General features: G+C 47.8%; 3 protein-coding genes and 1 long non-coding RNA gene across 8 annotated transcripts in view; 2 read left to right on the top strand and 2 right to left on the bottom strand.

Moving 5' to 3' along the window:
- Window positions 1-156: 156 nt before the first annotated feature.
- On the bottom strand, window positions 157-3,274 carry las1l (LAS1 like ribosome biogenesis factor). The gene has a single exon (XM_040193156.2). It carries the CDS (start codon window positions 2,608-2,610, stop codon window positions 889-891), a length of 1,722 nt encoding a protein of 573 aa, XP_040049090.2. The 5' UTR covers window positions 2,611-3,274; the 3' UTR covers window positions 157-888.
- Window positions 3,275-3,523: 249 nt separating this feature from the next.
- On the top strand, window positions 3,524-4,896 carry mrpl49 (mitochondrial ribosomal protein L49). The gene has a single exon (XM_078087683.1). The coding sequence runs from the start codon at window positions 4,192-4,194 to the stop codon at window positions 4,714-4,716; it is 525 nt and encodes a 174-aa protein (XP_077943809.1). The 5' UTR covers window positions 3,524-4,191; the 3' UTR covers window positions 4,717-4,896.
- Window positions 4,897-5,981: 1,085 nt separating this feature from the next.
- The window catches only part of LOC120829229 (tumor necrosis factor receptor superfamily member 5), a 40,003-nt gene continuing 31,372 nt past the window's right edge, over window positions 5,982-14,612 (top strand). The window contains exons 1-10 of one of the 5 annotated variants that reach the window (XR_013452456.1): window positions 5,983-6,493; window positions 6,567-6,668; window positions 7,549-7,674; window positions 10,116-10,241; window positions 10,871-11,041; window positions 11,477-11,561; window positions 11,837-11,991; window positions 12,104-12,126; window positions 12,538-13,248; window positions 13,562-13,880. Coding sequence is in view for 4 of the 5 variants with exons in the window: in XM_078087674.1 (XP_077943800.1) it covers window positions 6,475-6,493; window positions 6,567-6,668; window positions 7,549-7,674; window positions 10,116-10,241; window positions 10,871-11,041; window positions 11,477-11,561; window positions 11,837-11,991; window positions 12,104-12,126; window positions 12,538-12,699 (969 nt within the window). In the remaining variant the exon portion in view is untranslated. Of the gene's footprint in view, window positions 6,494-6,566; window positions 6,669-7,548; window positions 7,675-7,966; window positions 8,126-10,115; window positions 10,242-10,870; window positions 11,042-11,476; window positions 11,562-11,836; window positions 11,992-12,103; window positions 12,127-12,537; window positions 13,881-14,612 lie in introns of those variants that run through there. The other 4 variants (XM_078087676.1, XM_078087674.1, XM_078087677.1 and 1 more) reach the window with 4 other exon arrangements.
- LOC144387352 (uncharacterized) lies at window positions 12,489-12,788 on the bottom strand. Its single transcript, XR_013452463.1, has 2 exons — window positions 12,689-12,788; window positions 12,489-12,613 (listed from the first exon to the last, which is right to left on the bottom strand). It is a non-coding gene; the product is annotated as an uncharacterized LOC144387352 (long non-coding RNA).

The following is a 14,612-nucleotide window of genomic DNA, read 5'->3' on the forward strand; positions in this document are numbered from 1 at the left end:
CAGGTCTCCATAAATGTGCTAACCCCGTTGTAATTATGCACGATTATATTCTTACGTTTGAACTCCTGCACATTTGTATATAGTTTCTCCACATTATAAATACTTTCCAAACATCATGAATCTTAACACTAAACAAAAACAATACACTCACATGGCTTTGATCAAATGTTTTATTAACTTTATTAACACATGCACTAAAGAAAATGTATTACACAAAATCACCTTGTGCTTTACAACGATATCCCTCTGCTGGAGTTTCAACTAAAATGCATTTTCCACAAAACCCTTTGTAGCGGCGACGTCACTGCGCACCTTCATAATGAACCATATCCAGATGAAGTCTCAGATTATTGTCTTTATCAGGGGACGCATATGATGCTCCACATGTCTGCATTGGTACCACCTGATTAAAATGCTAGAGACAGCATGAAAATGTCCCACATGCTTTTAGATTTGGGCTGCAACTACATGTAGCGTTCCATATTAACTATACTGATGATGGTTTCTTTAATTTAAAAAAAAAAAAAAAGGTAGAAACATGAGGGGGAACGTTTTGGGGACTGGCAGTTAGTTGAGATAACTTTGTGAAAAAGGTGGAAAAATATTATGGACTTCTTGTCAGTAACATCATTTGTGATAGAAACACAGCTGCTGTCCTTCATGTATGAAACCCGAAAAGCAACAATTGATCACATTTAAGATGCTGAAACAGTGACTGATCAACTATTCAATTAATTAACTACTTTCCATATTTCTTACCTCAACAAACTGCCTGGTACGGACGTTGACGTATTTTGAGCATTTTGTCTCTTATGGAAGTTGCAAAAGAAAATGCGTTGATCAGTGTGCCGACAGCTACAGGAGCTTATTTCCCAGCTTCATAACAATTCAAAAAAGTTGCAGTCCAGACTTGAGTTTATTGATGTCACTGGGGTTCCAAAGAAGGCCATCAGCGGTCCTCCCTGCTGCAGAGGCTCCTGGGACGTTGTGCGCCGTGATGCTCTCCACTGGCTGGTCAAAGACGGTCATCGTGGAGTAGTTTTCCAGCATGAGGCGCGAAGGGTCATCCGACTGTCCGGGGACTTTGCCGAGAGGATGGTTCTTCCACAGCACCTTGTCGCTGCACACCTGCCACGGAGAGCCTTGGAGCAATTTGGCCTTTTCAGCATGAACATCTGCCCAGTTGTTGTCGCGGGAGGACTCGCTCCTCTCCGCTTCAGCCGCAGAACGCCACTGATGGCCGAGGCGCCGCGAATGTTGCAGCTTCTCGTGCAAGCTCTCCAGTGTGTACACGGGCTGTTTCCTCTGCAGAGGAGCGCCGGGCTCGCAGTCTGCACTCCGTGTGTAGATGGAGCAGAGCTGGAGCAGCCGCTGCCGGGTTTCCACAGGGAGAGGATGCTCCATATCGTCCAGGATCAGCTGCAGCAGGTGAGGCGTGCTGACACAGGGAGCATCCAGGCATGCCGAGAGCAGCTGCTGCCACCGAAGCTGGATGCGGTTTACGAAGACCCGGTCCTTCATTCTCGCCCTCCTCCGTCCCTCCGTTTCATAGTGGTACTCAAATTTGTTGCTGTTGCAGACAATGATTTCTGAAATCCACGCCGAGATGTAGAAAGCCCTGTGAGCATTCTGCTCGTCGGAGAGCAGCTTCAGCTCAACGAACAGCTTCTCCAGGAGGAGATGAATAAAGAGGGGGGAGTTGAGCACCTTCAGGAGCGGCAGCCAGAAGCGGAGGAAGGCTTGAGGAAGTCTGGGTTCCGTGGCGCCGCCGTCGCCAGAGGGGTCGCAGCCCAACGTTTGCAGTTGTTCTGCAGTCGGAACTAGAAATCCGTCTTCCAGCAACACGTCAATCAGCCAATTACTGGACTGCAAAGCAAACTGCTTGATCTCGCCCAGCAACCAGCTCATGTCTGCAAAGGGGGCCGGCCACAAGTTCTTCTCTTTGTCCTCAGCATGTCCGCCGAAAGCCTGGTACTGCTCCTTTTCAAAGGACATCAGAAGGTCCCGCGCATTCGTGTAGGCTTCCATCTCCTCCTGCCTCGCGATGAGCTCATCCTCCTGGCACTTCAGGTCTGCCTCTTCATGCTCTCCGTCCGACTCGGACTCCCAGCCCTCATTGGGCCCTCCTCCCAACTGCCTGGACCAGTACGCCTGCTGGAGCCACTCCAGAACCACCGCGCATCCCTTTCGGCACCATTGTAGGGTCGGGAGCTTCCTGTGCGTCACGGCGTGCCTCAGGTCCACCACCCACTCGGGGATGTTCAGGTGCCCCGCCAGCCGCCTCAGCGGGCGGGCTGTTTTCCCCTGCTGTCGCTGCGTGATCAGATTGACGAACCTCACCAGGCCGGCCCCGTAAAGCAGGACCAGATCGTCTCCGTCCAGCTGTCCCGACCTGTCCAGCACCTGGCACCGCACCAGGTCCGCTGTGCAGTCCACCGCCACGGGGGTGCTGTTGGCGTACCGGCCTCTCCACGCCGACACCCTCTGCAGGGCGAACCTCTGCAGGGCGCAGTCCTTGGAGTACAGGTACTCCAGGACCTGGTCCCACTCGGCTTTGTTGGCCCACGCCACCACGTGGCGCCTTTTCTCGGCGCTCTTCTTCTTCTTCATTTGGCGGCGTAAGAGGCGCGCGCTCGACTCACGTGATCCTGTGCGAAGCCGAGACACGCGGCGACGCACCGAGTAACACGCGCAGCTTTGTTCCGTCGGTGCTCAGCAAAGCGGAGCCGTAACCTCCCGGAAATGACGTGTTCACACCCGCTTCTTCGCTGGTGTTTTACGGTCTTAATGTTTCACTAGTGACACCTCGTGGCGGGAGTCGCCTCCTGCAGCGGGTCACACCCAGTCCAAGTGTTTCATTTATGAAGCCTAAACAGTCATGAATGACCCACTGCTGGAAAGACGACGGACTAAACCACCGTCTGGATGTTACTCAAACTATTTACGTGCCGTTACACAAAAGTGACACCACGACGTGGGGATATTAGTGGAGACCTGGACCGGTGAGAAAACCAGTACCAGTTTACTCTGATTTGACAGAGAGGGAAAAAAAGCTTGTGTGTTGTGTATCAGCGTAGCAATGATAAAACACAACCAACGCAAAAAGGTTAAGAAAATATGAATAGAAAAAATAATTGTCTAAGCAGAGGAAGTGTATTATATAGAGTGTTAATGCATTGGGAGAATAATCCAACCTCACTGTAATCACTACCACCTTCATTAATTACCCTGAGACCACAACGACACCCAGTAAGCTTCAACCTCATGAACCTTTTAAAGGTTGGACAGTAGAGAACTTCTTCCAAAGAGGGTTCTTTGGGCATGAAATGGTAAAACATGTTATAACAGAGTCTTATGCTAAAAGAGTGATACTTGTCTGTATTGAAGCTTATGTTTCCGCTGTGTATGCTCGGACAAAAGGAAACTGGCTGCTAACCCATATTGAACTTTATCCTGTCTTATAAACTAGTTTTTTTTAGCCTTTGTTAACAGTTCCTGATGTGTAATTTCATAACCAAGTTGCCATCTCCCGTGTGCTATAGTGCAGAGTTTTTCAACCTTTCTTGCGTCAAGGCACAATTAAGACACAGAAAAAATCTCACGGCAACCGGAAATGATATGAAAATCAATCCCAAACAGTTTCAGCATCAGCATAATATACTCTAAGAAATCAGGGAAACGCGTGTTCTGTTTGTTGTGTTTTATTAAACTTAACATCATCCTAATGCCAAGATGGCACAGGCTTTATGCCCAGTATCTCTTAAGCCTTAATCTTTAAACTTTTAAACTTTTTTAAATTGTCGCCGCTGCAAATCTGCCTATTAATGACGCTGCGTAGCGCCACCCACAGGCGGAGGGGAGTATTGAGCCTTCATACCACCAACAGCGCGACACACACACACAAGTTGGCTCTTTTTTTCCACCAATGAAGTGACAGTATGTAAAACATGTTTTTTTCACGGCACACCTGACAGCCTCTCGCGGCGCACAGGTTGAGAAACACTGGTCTAGTGGTTCGGGTTCGCGCCGCCGCGGGTCACCTGCCACTGGGTGAGTAAACCGTAAACTGTCAGGCTGCGGCCTGTGAGGGGCAGCAGCGTGCGGCTGACCTGCAAACCCCGAAGAAGAAGAAGAAGAAGAAGCAGGAGAAGAAGAAGAAGAAGAAGAAGAAGCAGCAGGCTCGTGTAGAAGATGGCGGCTCTCCGCACCGCGCATCCCGCTGTCCTCCGCGGGGCCCTCCGGCTTTACATCCGGGCTCCGGGACCTCCTGCCTCGGCTGTCGGCCTCAGGTGTGTTAGTGACGCTGCTCCACAAGACCAAACCGGGGTCCCTTCGGAATCCACGGAGGAATACAAGTTCGTGGAGCGGCTCGTCCCGCCGTCCCGGGTCCCCGCTCCGCCGCCGCGCGCCGGTCCTTCCCCGTCCGGCTGGACGCCTCCGGCAGACGCGCCGCCGCCGCTGGCCTACACGGTCCGCCGCTCCCGCATGCACAACATCCCGGTGTACACCGACACGACGCACGGCAGCCGCAGGACAACGCTCGTGCGGAAAGTGGAGGGGGACATCTGGGCTCTGGAGAGGGACGTGAAGCAGCACCTGAAGGAGGTGATGGGGACGGAGCCGCCCACGCAGGTCAACGAGGTCACCATGACCTTGAAGGTCAAAGGTCATGTCGACAGTGAGTTGAAGGAGTGGCTGGTCAGCAAGGGCTTCTGACCGCGTGCTGAGCTCAGGGGGCAGATGGCTGTCAGGTGAAGAGGACCTCTGGGACCTGCTGAGAAGACAGCACTCATTTGAAACCACATGGAAGAACAGCTTTAGTTATGGGCCCACGGCTTGGTAACATACCTGTATGTAGTGAATGTAACATCACACATAAAACTATTGCCAACTTCCCATTGCTGTGTGTGATGTTGTTACTTGTCTTTGTGAATCCAGACACAAGTGGGTTAGATGTCGTGTGTAAGAGACGCTTTGTTCCAGCTTTTCAGCGTGGAGTCCTTGAGCTTTAGTGTCCACCTGAGATGGTGAGTGAGGACTATTGTGTGTGAAGAGTGGAGCACTCCGCTATCTGATGTAATGGTAAAACATGTCATAACATGGCCTCATGCTAAAAGAGTGATAGCCGTCTGTATTGAAGTTCATCGAGGGAAAAGAATAATGAGTTTGTTTGCCGCTCTGTTAGAAGAAAGGTGAGCACCTCACAAAGCAGGTGAGCCAGTTTGGGTAAAGTTGAGGATGTGGTCCTTAGCAGTTCCTTTTCCTGAGCCTTTGTGTGCAAGTTGCATAACCTAGTTTCATATGTACCAGTGGATCGCTGGGTTTGACTGTGTGTGTGAATAAAAGCTCAGTACCTTGACTGCTTGGTGACATCATGCAATGAGTCTGCTCAAACTATCTTTACTATACTGCATCAAACAGTGCACCGATTAATGAGTATTGTTGTGTACATTGATGAACACAAATTAATCTTTGTGTGGTGAACTAATGTTTCTAACACACTCATATTGGCCCCGGTTTATTTATTCATATTCATTAACTTGTTTAATGTTACTCTGGTATGTGCTTGTGTCACATTAGCATTTCTAGTGTAGGATATTAGAAATAAACTGTCGACCCGGTCCATAAAATTAATAAAATTCATTCAGTGTACACCAGAATACAGCCATGATTCTGAAACTGTAATCCATAAAGTAATGACAATATTGTGAAACCACTGTAATTGTGCAACTGTGATCAAATAACATCAGGGTGCAGTTATGATTGTATTTGATGTAATGTGATCAACTGGAATGCATGCATGTAATACTTGAACAACAACTGATATTGACTGAGAGACATTTGAAATCAGAGTCACATTGAACTCACCAGAAGACTCCTAGAGGTGTGGACACTGACTTTCACACCTTTAAGCATTGGTATAAATACCTGTAGGAACCATTGTTCTGGAGTTCACTGGTGGAGGTGACAGACGGGCACTATGGGGGTCAAAGGACTGACCTGGGGCCTGTTGGTTGCTGAGACCAGCGGCTCCTCAGCTGAGATGTTCTTTTTACCACAACACCATCTCCTTTATTAAATACATTTGATTTAACCTTTTGATCTTCAATACACACTTTCTATTGCGGGGACTTTTACTGTGAAAATGTGCGTACTTCCGGTCCAGCTGCTGCGCTCCTTTTCCTGTTTGAAAGTCAGGAAAGACAAACACGGGATTTTGGTTTCGATGCCCCGTCGTTCTACAATGAAGATGTAGCTTTTTGTCCGCCTCACTCCGGTTAAAGATAAGTGTTGTTTGAACAGCAGAAGAGCTTTTAAATATATGTTTATATATTAAGCGTTCTAATATTCCAATAATCCAGAAGAACCAGCCGCCATTATGGAGGCGAGAGAAGGAGGAGGGGAAAATGGCGACATGTTCGCGGAACTTAAAAGCTTGAATATCGTCAAACTGTAGAAACGGGTGTTTGTAGAATGCGTCGGTCGCTCTTCTGTAAGTGTCTCGCAGCACAAAGAGGTTCTGAGGTGAAGTTATCGTGACTTTAACTAACGCCGCTGTTGTTTAGGTGCGGTCCTCTGTGTCTCCGTCCTCGTCACTCCAGGGACGTGTTGTCTGTCCAAGGAGTACGAACTACAGTCCGGCCAGTGCTGTCCGATGTGCCACGAAGGTAACCGGACACTCCACCAGCGTCTCCCCGGTTTACAACAAAGTGTCGCTGCAAACAACACACGGACATATTTATACTCATGTCCGTGTGGACCTGGATTACATTGAGAATATGGAAAAATATTTGTTTCTTTTAAATCGAGTTTCACTTTCGTTTCTAAATAAAATCTAACGACAAATATATTGGGTGAAACTTTAAAACAATACTATTCGGCTAAGAAAGTATTTTTTACGTTCTAACAAATACATTTCCGAAACGTTTTTCTAATACATAATGTTCTCTATGACGATGGGGACATGTTAAGCTCGGCAACATCCAGCTCCACACATATGATGAAAATGACAAAATATGAGTTTATAGGCACAAAGCCGGAACAGCAGCTTCTGCTGGGTAGGGTAGTTAAGGTCAAATATTCATCTCTTTTTTTTGGTACGTTCACACCAGAAGCGAATTATTTGCGTGAGCAGAGTCCATGTAAAGTCAATGCACTGACGCGTCTGGACGCGAATGGGGCGAATTTCAAACGGCGCGAATGACGCAAAAGACGCGGCGCAAAAAAGCGGAACGAGCGACACGAATAAATTGCTCTTTCGCCCAAAGTTGAAATATTCCAACGAAAGCCAATCGGCGTTGAGATGCTCCGCTCGTCATCACTGAACACACGTTATTAAACAGCCGCTCAAGTTAGTTAGTGTGTGACCGAGAGACGCACCGAGCCGACACAACGGGTCATCAGACCGGCTGCTGGTCCGCCTGAAGCAGCGTGTAGTTAAATGATTCTATTGAAGCTCTGATCCAATGGGGTTACGTTAGGCACCTTATCTGCTGTTCTGATTGTTTCCCATCCTTGATGATCTGAAGGTGCTTTTGTCTTGAACAGGTTCAGTGGTTAAAAGAGACTGCACTCCTCAGTCAGGCACGCGGTGCGTCCCCTGTGTGGACGGGACGTATATGGACCGACCCAATGGGCTGAATAAGTGCTTCCCCTGCAGCTCCTGTGACCAAGGTACGTCCACAATCAGCTGAGTCACCTTTCACTCTCAGGACACCCTCCTGTCATTATACTGGACAAAATTAAACCGAATAAAAGACACAAAGCAACTATTTGCCACCCTGGTAATGGATGCAACTTGATTCCCAATGAATCTGATGATGTGCTGTGAGGTTGATGCCACGTTGGCTGTAAAGAGGACCGTAGTCATCTTCTGTCCGTCTCATATCATTCAGTTCATTTGTTGCAATCCGCTGTCCAGCATCTTTGTTTAACTATAATATAATGAGTCTGTGTTGGTTTTCAGGCCGTGGTCTCTTTGCCAAACAGAACTGCACATCAACAAGTGACACCGTCTGTGACGTCATCGATGGTCACTTCTGCACGGACCTGATAGAAGATAAAGAATGCCGTTCGACACGCAGACATTCAGACTGTAAACCTGGTCACAGGGTCAAAGAGCCTGGTGAGAAAAACTCCAGTCACACAGCGACTACGTCCACGGCTCGTGGTGGTGTAGCTGGTTATTGATCTCTTTGGCCACAGCTCAGGCACGTCTGTGCCTCATGTCCATGTCCAGCACACCTTCTAGGTCTCCTCCAGTCTGGTCTCTGAGGCCTGAACTCTTTCACTAGATTCAGCATGCAGACACCACGACGTATACGAGGATAAGCAACGGTTCTTCTAAGTACAGCTGCAGTAAACATGATCTCTATACTCCAACTGGCCTCCTCAGGTCACTTACAGCAGGAGTTATTGAGCCTCTCGGTTAGCGTGAACGTCATCAGGTCTCGGGTACGAGTGTGCATGAGCACTCCCTTGATGAACACATGGATCTGATTCATGATGCTGGTCGTTGGGTTCCTGTGTCGTTCATCTCAGCTTTGTCTGTTTCTCCAAGGGAACAGAAGAACTGACACAACGTGTGAACCTTGTCCCGCAGGCAGTTTTTCACTGGAGGGTGTGAATTGTTCACTTTGGACCACGTAAGACCTTGTTTGTTAACGAATGTCTGTAAAAAGTGTGTTGTAATAAACGTATAAGCAGAGTGATCCCACTATGCTTATACGTTTATTACGTTGACCAGTAGTCAAGTTTCCCCTGAGATGGACCAACCCCCCATCGGGAGATTCAAGACGTCACCAACCCGCCCGCTGCCGCGCAGTGACGGCAGGTCGCGGGGGTCGGTGGAAGGGTCTCTCCTCAGTAGACATGGACCCGCCTCCTCCTCACGTGACATTCAGCGGTTTCGCGGACGGTCCGGTCAACGGGGGATGATCCGCGCCCGTGTATATTATTTAACAACTGTGTGTTACTGCGAAACATTATCCTTGGAAAAGTTATTGCATGAATTTACATGAATTTCTCTCTAAATGTTTGAAAAAGTGACATATGAACATTGTCGTGCTTTTTTTTTAAATATGATAATTACATTGTAGCAAAACTGCACCATTTTACAAACGTGCCCCATAGAGAATAGACTGACAGGCCGTTCATTACATTAGCTGACACGTATATCTAAAGCGACTGAGGCTACAATAAGTGCATTTCAACCATAAGGACAAAGGAACCTGCCACCGAGCACTTTTCACACTCGGCCCTACTGCTGCTGCGAGCGTCACGCGGACATATTTATACTCATGTCCGTGTGGACCTGGATTACATTGAGAATATGGACAACTATTTGGTTCTCTTCTAAATCGGCGAGAGTTTCACTTTCGTTTCTAAATAAACTAACGACAAATATATTGGGTGAAACTTTAAAACAATACTATTCGGCTAAGAAAGGTTACTGTGCACGTTTTAACAAATATATTTCTGAAACGTTTTTCTAATAAAGAATGTTCTCTATGACGATGGGGACATGTTAAGCTCAGCAAGATCCAGCTCCACACATATGATGAAAATGACTAAATATGAGTTTATAGGCACAAAGTCTGAACAGCAGCTTCTGCTGGGTAGGGTAGTTAAGGTCAAATATTTATCTCTTTTTTTTTTTGGTATGTTCACACCAGAAGCGAAGCGAATTATTTGCGTGAGCAGAGTCCATGTAAAGTCAATGCACTGACGCGTCTGGACGCGAATGGGGCGAATTTCAAACGGCGCGAATGACGCAAAAGACGCGGCGCGAAAAAGCGAAACGAGCGACACGAATAAATCGCTCTTTCTCCCAAAGTTGAAATATTCCAACGAAAGCCAATCAGCGTTGAGATGCTCCGCTCGTCATCACTGAACACACGTTATTAAACAGCCGCTCAAGTTAGTTAGTGTGTGACCGAGAGACGCACCGAGCCGACACAACAGGTCATCAGACCGGCTGCTGGTCCGCCTGAAGCAGCGTGTAGTTAAATGATTCTATTGAAGCTCTGATCCAATGGGGTTACGTTAGGCACCTTATCTGCTGTTCTGATTGTTTCCCATCCTTGATGATCTGAAGGTGCTTTTGTCTTGAACAGGTTCAGTGGTTAAAAGAGACTGCACTCCTCAGTCAGGCACGCGGTGCGTCCCCTGTGTGGACGGGACGTATATGGACCGACCCAATGGGCTGAATAAGTGCTTCCCCTGCAGCTCCTGTGACCAAGGTACGTCCATAATCAGCTGAGTCACCTTTCACTCTCAGGACACCCTCCTGTTATTATACTGGACAAAATTAAACCGAATAAAAGACACAAAGCAACTATTTGCAACCCTGGTAATGGATGCAACTTGATTCCCAATGAATCTGATGACGTGCTGTGAGGTTGATGCCACGTTGGCTGTAAAGAGGACCGTAGTCATTGTGTTGTAGCAGGTAAGTGTTTTATATGGAGCCTTGAATGCAGCACATTGTATATCTGTACAGTTTATTATCAGTGATACAGCTTATTGACATTATGAACTAACAATACAGTAAATGTATCAATGTCCACAAACGTTGTCTTTAAGTGGAAAAATGAGTGATGTAATTACAAAGTGACTTGCTTTATCTTTTCTTAGTACATTTACTTACCTGTCCGTCACGTTTCACAATGTCAATTCCCTGCGTCTACATTCAGTTTTTATTTTGTGACAGACTTCATATAATACAGCTCTTTCTCTTTAAGCTGTAAGGTAGTTTTCCATCGACCTCTCTGCTCTTCTGTCCGTCTCATATCATTCAGTTCATTTGTTGCAATCCGCTGTCCAGCATCTTTGTTTAACTATAAAATAATGAGTCTGTGTTGGTTTTCAGGCCGTGGTCTCTTTGCCAAACAGAACTGCACATCAACAAGTGACACCGTCTGTGACGTCATCGCTGGTCACTTCTGCACGGACCTGATAGAAGATGAAGATGAAGATGAAGAATGCCGTTCGGCACGCAGACATTCAGACTGTAAACCTGGTCACAGGGTCAAAGAGCCTGGTGAGAAAAACTCCAGTCACACAGTGACTACGTCCACGGCTCGTGGTGGTGTAGCTGGTTATTGATCTCTTTGGCCACAGCTCAGGCACGTCTGTGCCTCATGTCCATGTCCAGCACACCTTCTAGGTCTCCTCCAGTCTGGTCTCTGAGGCCTGAACTCTTTCACTAGATTCAGCATGCAGACACCACGACGTATACGAGGATAAGCAACGGTTCTTCTAAGTACAGCTGCAGTAAACATGATCTCTATACTCCAACTGGCCTCCTCAGGTCACTTACAGCAGGAGTTATTGAGCCTCTCGGTTAGCGTGAACGTCATCAGGTCTCGGGTACGAGTGTGCATGAGCACTCCCTTGATGAACACATGGATCTGATTCATGATGCTGGTCGTTGGGTTCCTGTGTCGTTCATCTCAGCTTTGTCTGTTTCTCCAAGGGACCAGAAGAACTGACACAACGTGTGAACCTTGTCCCGCAGGCAGTTTTTCACTGGAGGGTGTGAATTGTTCACTTTGGACCACGTAAGACCTTGTTTGTTAAAGGATGTCTGTAAAAAGTGTGCTGTAATAAACGTATAAGCAGAGTGATCCCACTATGCTTATACGTTTATTACCTTGACCAGTAGTCAAGTTTCCCCTGAGATGGACCAACCCCCCATCGGGAGATTCAAGACGTCACCAACCCCCCAGGCCCGTTTCATTTGGTCACTTTCAATACATCTACAAGCGTTCCTGGTAATGTTCCGTTTTTAACACCAAAAGCACTAAAGCTCTTCTTCATTTCTCTTTTTTGACAGTTGTTCAGAAAACCAAGTGGAGGTCAAAGGAGGAAACCTGACCAGTGACACTGTTTGTGGAGCTGCTCCAAGACACCTTTACGGGTTAATAGCTGTACCTGTAGTTGTACTTGTAATGGTACTAATAGGAACACCGGTTGTCCTCTGGATCAAAAGTTAGTACTTGTCTTTGCAACCCTCATCTGATTGGCTGACATGACTTTGTTCCATCATTGCCTTCACAGCCTTATTGTTTAAGCTGATACCTTTCTTGCTTTTGTATTTCAGGGAGAAATCAAAAGAAGCAACAGGTACGTTGGCTCCATATGCAAATGTTTGTCTCAAATAGGCTGCACCACATTAAATCTGCTCCATTACCGAGAACCTCCCCCCTGTAATCTGGGAAACAGGGAACCGTATTTTGCATTAGTGCGCTAATTGAACTCGTACGTTAACCCTCAACCTGAGCTGCTGTTCAACCCGTATGCCGCCCAGCCCGAGTGCACACCACGACATCTGACCCACTCCTGTCTCACTAATACAAGTAATAACAGCACACACATTCACTACATACAGGTATGTTTAACCACCCGTGATCCCATAACTTCAGCATCTCTCTGGTGTCTGGAGGAGTTCAGTTCAGTGGCTGCAGGACGAGCTGTTCTTCCATGTGGTTTGAAATGAGTGCTGTGGGACAACGGTCCAACGTGTTGACATCTCAGCAGGGGCCCGGGAGCAGCGTACCACTTGGGGAAGAGACGTCGGCGTGTCTGCAGGAGGAGTCCAGTCGGGAAGGACCTCAAGGGATGTTGAGCGTAGCATCTGGGGAAGAGGCGTCGGCGTGTCTGCAGGAGGAGTCCAGTCGGGAAGGACCGCCATGTTGAGGTGGAGCGGGGACCCTTGAGTTGTAGACAGAAGGGCGGACAGAACTCCAGATATGGCCGCCCTGGAGGCCCAAGACGTTATCAGGACGATGACTGGATGCTGAATCAACAGACCTCCCCCACAACGCCCCGGCTATACCCACAGTTTGTACGCATGCTGGAATTGTGGTGACATTCATCACATGAGGTGACTGTCTGGAGCTTTACAATCCATCACCACGCAGTCCACCAGCCAGCTACAGCAGCGCGGGGACAAGGACCGCCGCCTCATCATCACAACTAGGGATAGCCAGAGGGGAAGTACAGGCTCAGCGTACTCACACTTATGCCCCTGGAAGAACCCACCATTACTCACAATGTAGAGCCCACTCACGGACTGCAGAGCTGGTGCGATCGAGTGGGAACCGGAAACCAGAGCCTCGCTGCCCTCTTAGTAGCCACGTTTCTGCCACTGGTGCTGGTTCCAGTGGGAGCCTTGGCCTGAAGGCCATGGTCAGTAGGCTCCTGGGGGACCTGCGACAGCGTGTGGTTCAACAGGCTGGTGCAGAGGTGCTCAGGGAGCGGACTGAATGCTGACCATAGGCTGGGCTCTGAGGGGGACCAGGACCGGGACCAGCCAAGTGTACCTGGAAGTCACTAGAGTCGCCGGCTGCTCTCCCTCCTCTTCACTGAGATGAGGAGAGGATGAAGGTGAACTGGCACCTTCCCCAGGAACGATCAAGAGGGGGAATGAAACATTTGTATTCCGCCTGCTTGATTTATAGGCTGGGTTCATACAGTCATGAAAAACCTGGAAAAGTCATGGAATTTTGTTAAATGAACCACATGAACATAGAAATATAAGATACAAGATGGTGCAGAGGTGCACCAGCCTCATTGCACCACTTTCTCTATGGAACACTCCAAATACCCAGCTACCTTGGACGCGCCTGACGTCATGTGCTCAGAGGCGTGGACGCTGCCGCCCGCACCGACTCTAACCCAATCACCACAGAACTCTGTTAGACCAACAGCATAGTTAGTGCACCTTGATTGTCTTTACATGTACGTGTGTCCCCTTGTTGGGGATTCGTGGGTGGAGCCGGTAGACGGTTAACTACGTCGTAGTCAAAGGACTCGATGTGGTCTGAGAATCCTCGGCTGAGGTGGTGACTTTTTTTTATTAAATTCTTTTGACTAACTTTTCGATCCGAGATGTCTTCTGTCCGTCTGGAGTTTCTTCATTTTGAAAGACAACAAACCATCAGAGGGCGACTGGCGAAGCTACACGGCGAGCAGCACGTCTCTCTCCGGCTAGCGGTTCTGCTGCTGGCGGCGGGTCCAAGTTGTAAAGCGGCTTCCTTGCATTTTCTTACGCGAATGACCGGAGATTGTTTGATTCTTTCCGTTTTGTCTTTATTTTACGCAGCAAAGCGTCAACGTGACAGATAGACGATGTGCTCTCGGGCCTCGTGCAGCTCTTCTGTGTTACCTGCTGCAATCATGACGTCATACATGGAGACACACAAGGAGCGTCAGTCCAACATGAATGTTTCCATATCTTTAGTTCCAATGGCCATAGATTAAATGATTAATACTTCCCAAATTCCAATGAAGTAATACAAACACTTCTGGCTCTCAGAGACTGTACATATACTGTAAACTGTTAACAGTTCATATATTGTCCATAAAGTAAAAAAGGTATTGTTTCAGGTACTGTTTGTTTTAGAAGTGTGTTTTTAGCACTGGGGGGTATTCCAGAAAGGTTTAACAAACTCTGAGTCTGTCCTTGAACTAGTTGACTCACTCTGAGACGGGATGATCTGCGTTAGTTCAATTGACTGAGTATGTTCACCTTGAGTTGAGCGCGTGCATGACGATTATAAAAAGACATCATCAATGGAGCCCCGATACCACGAGTCACCATGACAACA

This window comes from Gasterosteus aculeatus, chromosome 2 (genome assembly GCF_964276395.1).
Source record: "Gasterosteus aculeatus chromosome 2, fGasAcu3.hap1.1, whole genome shotgun sequence".
NCBI classification, from domain to species: domain Eukaryota; kingdom Metazoa; phylum Chordata; class Actinopteri; order Perciformes; family Gasterosteidae; genus Gasterosteus; species Gasterosteus aculeatus.

What these genes read in the sequence shown, in the direction of transcription:
- las1l (XM_040193156.2), bottom strand. Translation starts at nt 2,610, where the DNA reads ATGAAGAAGAAGAAGAGCGCCGAGAAAAGGCGCCACGTGGTGGCGTGG.
- mrpl49 (XM_078087683.1), top strand. Translation starts at nt 4,192, where the DNA reads ATGGCGGCTCTCCGCACCGCGCATCCCGCTGTCCTCCGCGGGGCCCTC.